Below are 6,440 nucleotides of genomic sequence, written 5' to 3'. Positions count from 1 at the left end.
GGGGCCGGATGGGAGCTGGTGCCCCCCCCAGAGGACACAGCAGAACCCAGGAGTCCGGTTGCTGGGTTGAGGCCCCCAATCTGTCTCAGCCTCCCCTCCAGGCATCTTGGAGCTTTTATTCCAACCCCCTCCCCGCAGTGGAGGGGCTAGTGTGTGTGTGAGGACTTGTACCCAGCATCCCCTCCCCCCTCCAGCTGTCCCCCCCTTGTCCTAAGTCCCCTCAAAGGGGCAGCCCACACCCCCCAATAATGACGCAGACACCGCCCTGGCTTTAAGGCACTTTAATGCAACATGCGCTTGGTGGGGGTGGGGCTTTGGTATTTACAGATGGGGGACCCCCCCCCCAGCAGCCAAACCTGCCCCTAGCTCCCTGCTACTGAGCGGGTGGGGAGATGAGCTGTGACGCCCCCCCCCCCCCCCCCACCTCCCAAAGCGGTGCATAGAAATATCAGTGAGATAACTAGCTGGCGACCGTGTCTACACGTTTATACAGACCCCGCCCCGCCCCCATCCTCGTGCTGGCTCTGGCTACAGAATGCAGCGTGGCCCCATCCCCGGACGCCGGGGTCCCCTCTTTCAGTAAAGCTTTGTTTTGCCATAGAAAAGACCAACATTTTGGAAGGAGCTCCGCCCTTTGGGGAACCCTCCCCACTCCTTGCGGTGGGGGGGGGCAGCACCTCCACTCTGTCCACCACCACCACCTCCCCAGTACCTTAATTGGAGTCACATTTCTCCTTTCCCCAACTGAAATGGGACCTGGCCTTGTGCCCCTGCCCCCACACAATGGAGGGGGGGCACTTGGATGGAGACCCCACAAACTCTCCAGTCACGGGCTCTCTGTCATGGGGCCCCCACCCTGACACCCCAAATCTTTGAGGGGAGCTGCTCCCCCCCCAATCCTGTAATGCAGGGTGACCACTGCCCAACCCCTACGGACCAGGGGGAAACCACCCCCTTTCTCTGTCCCCCAAAATATCACCTGGGCTCCCCATCCTCTGCGTCCCCCATTTATAAATATGTACAAACAGCGATGGACTATACCGCTCCTCCCCCCCTCTTGCACTGCTGGGTGAGTGTTGGGGGGGGCCCATCACAGGATGCAGCAGGGGCAGCCGTTGGACTCTTTAGTTGTGGGGTGCACCGTAGGGGCAGGGGGGGTCTCCAGCTCCTGGAACCTTCTGCGAGAGAGAAAGGGGGGGGAGACACTTAGGAACAGAGCCCAAACCGGGGGAGGTGACCCCAAAGGGAGGGAGTACCCCCAGGAGGGGCATTCCTGGGTGGGGAACTGCTGTTTTTGGGTATCTCTGAGGGAGTTAAACCCCATGTTACCACAGTGGGGGACATGCCCCATTTTTTGGGGGGGGGGGCTGATGGTTCCCCAGGGAATTCACTGAGATTTAAGTGGGGGGGGGGGTTGGGGGACGGAACCCCCATTTGGAGGGATCTCACGGGAAGTTTGGTAGGAAAATACCCCATGGTGGGGGGTGGGGGACAACTCTGCGGGGGAAAATATCACCCCACGGTGGGGGTCTCCCTGGGGACACATCCTGCAGGGCACTCTCCCCTATTTTACAGGAGCCTTGGGGGAATGGGCCCCCCTGGGAGGGATCCTGGGGGGGGTCAAAGCCCCCCCCCCCATACCTGATGGCCCGGACGACCTCATGGAAGGACTCGTCTACGTTGAGGCGGATCTTGGCTGAGGCCTCCATGTAGGGGATGCGATTCTCCTGGGCGAAGGCCAGCGCCTCCTCCTTGGGCACCTGGGGGTGGTTACAAGCAGCTCCTCCATCCATTCAGCTGGTGGGGGCTGGGGGGCAAGCTGGGCACTTCTCAAAACCCCAGGGCAGTCGGGGGACCCAGGCATCTGGGCATCAGAAAGCCCATGCCACCAGAGACAGTGGCACTTCCTGTCTGGGCGCCGTCCAAGATGGCCGCCGACAGAGCGCGCGTGGCCCGTGGGGCGGCGCTTCCTGTCGGGCACCGTCCAAGATGGCCGCCGATGGGGCGGCGCTTCCTGTCTGGGCACCGTCCAAGATGGCCGCCGACAGAGCGCGCGTGGCCCGTGGGGCGGCGCTTCCTGTCTGGGCGCCGTCGAAGATGGCCGCCGACAGAGTACGCGTGGCCCGTGGGGCGGCGCTTCCTGTCTGGGCGCCGTCCAAGATGGCCGCCGACAGAGTGCGCGTGGCCCGTGGGGCGGCGCTTCCTGTCTGGGCGCCGTCCAAGATGGCCGCCGACAGAGTGTGCGTGGCCCGTGGGGCGGCGCTTCCTGTCTGGGCGCCGTCGAAGATGGCTGCCGACAGAGTGCGCGTGGCCGGTGGGGCGGCGCTTCCTGTCTGGGCGCCGTCCAAGATGGCCGCCGACAGAGCGCGCGTGGCCCGTGGGGCGGCGCTTCCTGTCTGGGCGCTGTCGAAGATGGCTGCCGACAGAGTACGCGTGGCCCGTGGGGCGGCGCTTCCTGTCTGGGCGCCGTCCAAGATGGCCGCCGACAGAGTGCGCGTGGCCCGTGGGGCGGCGCTTCCTGTCTGGGCGCCGTCCAAGATGGCCGCCGACAGAGTGTGCGTGGCCCGTGGGGCGGCGCTTCCTGTCTGGGCGCCGTCGAAGATGGCTGCCGACAGAGTGCGCGTGGCCTGTGGGGCGGCGCTTCCTGTCTGGGCGCCGTCCAAGATGGCCGCCGACAGAGTGTGCGTGGCCCGTGGGGCGGCGCTTCCTGTCTGGGCGCCGTCCAAGATGGCCGCCGACAGTGCCCGTGGCCCGTGGGGCGGCGCTTCCTGTCTGGGCACCGTCCAAGATGGCCGCCGACAGTGCCCGTGGGGCGGCGCTGCCTGTCTGGGCACCGTCCAAGATGGCCGCCGACAGTGCCCGTGGGGCGGCGCTTCCTGTCTGGGCACCGTCCAAGATGGCCGCCGACAGAGTGTGCGTGGCCCGTGGGGCGGCGCTTCCTGTCTGGGCACCGTCCAAGATGGCCGCCGACAGAGTGTGCGTGGCCCGTGGGGCGGCGCTTCCTGTCTGGGCGCCGTCCAAGATGGCTGCCGACAGTGTGCGTGGCCCGTGGGGCGGCGCTTCCTGTCTGGGCACCGTCCAAGATGGCCGTGAGCCCAGTGGCCCTTGGGGCCCCATGAGGACCCCCCCAGTGTGGGCGGAGCCCAGGGACCCCCCTGGCCCCGCCCCTCCTCACCTGGCGCTGGAGGTCCAGGTCAGCCTTGTTGCCCACGAGGATCATGGGAAAGTCGTCCCGGTCTTTGACCCGCAGGATCTGGGTGTGGAACTTGCTGATCTCGGTGAAGCTGCAGGGGGGGCGAGATGGAGAGCGGGTCGGGGGGCTGCTGCGGGGGGGTCCTCACCGGGGGACGGGGGCCACTGGAGGCTGGAGTTAGGAAGCAGGGATCTGAGGGTGGGGGTCTGCTGTGCCCCAGGCCACCGGGGGTGGAGGGGGAGAATCTCATGGGAGGGGGTACAGGGAGGCTGTCGTAGTGGGGAGGGATCTCCGGGGGGGGCCCTTACCTGCCGCGGTCATTGATGGCGTAGATGAGCAGGAACCCCTCCCCCGTGCGCATGTACTGCTCCCGCATGGCCCCGAACTCCTCCTGCCCGGCCGTGTCCAGGACTGTGGGGCAGAGACAGGTGTGTGGGTGGGGGGCGGGGGGGTGTTAGCCTTCCCCACAGCCTGAGGGCCAGGGCTCCTAGCCCTGCCCTCCCTGCCCCCAATAGGGGAGAGAACCCAGGAGACCTAGCTCCCAGTCCCCCGCCCCCCCGCTGCAACCACTAGACCCCACTCCCCTCCCAGAGCCTGGGATAGAACCCAGGAGTCCTGGCTCCCAGCGCCCCCCACCACCTACAAGCCTCCCCTCCCCCCTGCCCATCCATAGAACTCCCACCTCTGCAGCCTCTCCCACAGTGGGGGCAGGTCAGTCCCTGGGCTCGGTCCCTCTGCCCTGGCTGGGTCAGGGCTCCCCGCAAGCGGGGTGCAAGCCAGCCCCCCCCCCCCGACACACTCACTGTCCAGCCGGGTCGGGCTCCCATCGATGGTGCAAATCTTTGTGTAGGAGTCCTCGATTGTGGGGTCATAGTCTGAGACAAAGTACGACTGGGGGGGGAAAGGGGGGGTTACAGCCCCTATTAGAACCCAGGGGTCCGGGCTCCCAACCCCCGCCCCCGGCTCTGACCACTGGACCCCCCACTGTGCTCTAAGAACCAGGGAGGGAACCCAGGAGTCCTGGCTCCCAGCCCCCCTCCTCTAACCACTAGACCCCACACCCCTCCCAGAGCCAGGGAGAGAACCCAGGCGTCCGGGCTCCCAGGCCCCCCGCCCAGTTCTTGAGAAGAGAAGATTTGGTGGACCGTGGAACAAGCGGCTGCTCCTGCCCCCCCTTCCCCCCCAGTGGGGGCCCGGAGGCTGCTCCTGGCCCCCCCCGCAGCCTCTGGGCCCCCACCCCCCAGTCCTGTGCCGGGCAGCGGGAGGGGTGGGGCGGCTCCCTCCCTCCAGGCCCCAAATTCCTGTTGCGCTCCCCGCCCTGAACTACGGCGGGGGGGGGAAGGAAATAGGAATTTCCTCTCCCCCCCCCCCGCCCGGCTCCCTGCCCCCCCCCACACGCACCACCCTCTGCTCCCCCCTCGCAGGCCGGGCACCCCCACCCCTATGCCACCCCGTCCCCGCACTCAGCCCCCTCTCCTGTCCCCCCACGGTCTTCCCCCTTGAACCAGGACCCCCTGCACCTTCCCCTCCCCCCAAAACCCCTGCCTCCCGAATCCCCTTCCCCCTCGGGATTCCCCACAGCGTGAACTTTTCCAGGAAGGAAACTTTGCCGCCCAGGGAAGGAGGGGGAGGGGGGGATCTCGGCCGGGGGGGGGGGTATCCCGGCGGGGGGGAGCCCCCCATGCCGCCCCGGGGCCCCCCCCTTACCTGAATGAACTGGATGGTCAGGGCGCTCTTCCCCACGCCGCCCCCTCCCACCACCACCAGCTTGTATTTCTCCTGGGGCGCCCCCGGCTCTTTGGGGACCATGGCTGGGGGGGGCTGCGCCCCCTGGAGGGGGAGTTTTCAACCCTTGGGGAGACCCCCCCACCCCGCCCCCTCCGCGTCCGACCGGGCGATGCGCTGGAGTCCCTAGAATATGGCTGGCTATTCCTCCCCCCCCCCGCGGCTAGCCCTCCAGACCGGGGCGGGGTCCTGCTTTATGCTAATCTATGCTAATGAGGCGCTCGCATAGTCATGAGGAGCCGGACGATTCACAAAAATCCACTTCCCTATATGGTGCGCGGGCGAGATGGAATGGGGGGGGGGGGAGCAGGCCCCCGCACAGTGCACCCCCACTCCTTTAAACCCCGGGCTGCGAGCCAGGACGCCTGGGTTCCATCCCCAGCTCTGGGAACGGAGTGGGGTCGGGGGCTGGCAGCCAGGACGCCTGGGTTCCATCCCCAGCTCTGGGAGGGGAGTGGGGTCGGGGGCTGGCAGCCAGGACGCCTGGGTTCCATCCCCAGCTCTGGGAGGGGAGTGGGGTCGGGGGCTGGCAGCCACGACGCCTGGGTTCCATCCCCAGCTCTGGGAGGGGAGTGGGGTCGGGGGCTGGCAGCCACGACGCCTGGGTTCTGTCGTTGTGGGATTGTCCCTCTTTCTGCTTTTCTCTCTTTCCCCCTCTGCACCATCGTCACCCCCTCCAGATCGACCCCCCCCCCATATCCCTGTGCAGGGGAGGGGGGGGTTACAGCCCAGGCAGAAGGACCCAGCCGAGCTGGGGGGGGGCATGACCTCACTACATTCCTTTCATATGGTGTGTTGAGGAAGTTGACTCAGTTCCCCCCGCCCCCCCGGGCTCCGCCCCCCCGCAGCCCTCCTCTTCCCGGAGCCTGGAGGGGGAGGGGCAGCCGGACAGAGCTGTTGCGGGGCTGGGTGGGAAACTGCCTGCCAATTCCTCTAGCCCCGCAGTCCCAGAGATGCGGGGGAGGCGAGTCAGGGACCCCCTCGAAGCGCTGTAGGGCCTTGGTCAGGGGGAACCCCCACGATAGGGCCAAAAGGGATTGTGGGGGAGAGTAGAACCCAGGCGTCCTGGCTCCCAGCCCCACCGCTCTAGCTGCTGGACCCCACTCCTATCCCAGAGCCGGGGATGGAACCCAGGAGTCCTGCTTCAGCCCCTGCAAGGAAAATGGGGTTCAGGGCAGTGGGGGGCTGTGGCTAGGGGGTTTCCTAGGGAAGAGGCTTGGGGCTTTTCAGGCTGAGTTTTGGGGGTTTTGAGGCTTGGGGTGTGGGGGGGCTGGGACTGGATGAGGCTGGGACTGGATGAGGCTGGAGTTTGGGGTTACTGGGGTTTGGGGGGTTCCAGGACTTGGCCTTTCCGGGGGCGGGGGGTGGTGGTGGTGGTGTATTCAGACCGTAGCACCAGTGGAGGTGTGTTATAACCAGGGGGATGGGGGTGCCTGGAGTGGGTGTGAATGGGTAACCCCTG

The 6,440-nt window shown here is 66.8% G+C and overlaps 1 protein-coding gene across 1 annotated transcript; it reads right to left on the bottom strand.

The window, feature by feature from the left end:
• Window positions 1-266: 266 nt before the first annotated feature.
• RRAS (RAS related) lies at window positions 267-5,143 on the bottom strand. Its single transcript, XM_037888619.2, has 6 exons — window positions 4,901-5,143; window positions 3,997-4,084; window positions 3,502-3,604; window positions 3,176-3,284; window positions 1,642-1,760; window positions 267-1,178 (listed from the first exon to the last, which is right to left on the bottom strand). Exons 1-6 carry the CDS (start codon window positions 5,000-5,002, stop codon window positions 1,091-1,093), a joined length of 609 nt encoding a protein of 202 aa, XP_037744547.1. The 5' UTR covers window positions 5,003-5,143; the 3' UTR covers window positions 267-1,090.
• Between the last annotated feature and the right edge of the window lie 1,297 nt (window positions 5,144-6,440).

Source organism: Chelonia mydas, chromosome 23 (assembly GCF_015237465.2).
Source record: "Chelonia mydas isolate rCheMyd1 chromosome 23, rCheMyd1.pri.v2, whole genome shotgun sequence".
Classification (NCBI taxonomy): domain Eukaryota; kingdom Metazoa; phylum Chordata; order Testudines; family Cheloniidae; genus Chelonia; species Chelonia mydas.
The sequence above is the reverse complement of the archived record's forward strand: the minus strand, read 5'-3'. Positions and strand labels throughout refer to the sequence as shown.

What these genes read in the sequence shown, in the direction of transcription:
- RRAS (XM_037888619.2), bottom strand. Translation starts at nt 5,002, where the DNA reads ATGGTCCCCAAAGAGCCGGGGGCGCCCCAGGAGAAATACAAGCTGGTG. An exon ending in TGACCATCCAGTTCATTCAG is followed by an intron (nt 4,085 to 4,900) that starts GTAAGGGGGGGG and finishes TTCCCCCCCCAG; the next exon opens with TCGTACTTTGTCTCAGACTA. An exon ending in GAGCCCGACCCGGCTGGACA is followed by an intron (nt 3,605 to 3,996) that starts GTGAGTGTGTCG and finishes TCTGCCCCACAG; the next exon opens with TCCTGGACACGGCCGGGCAG.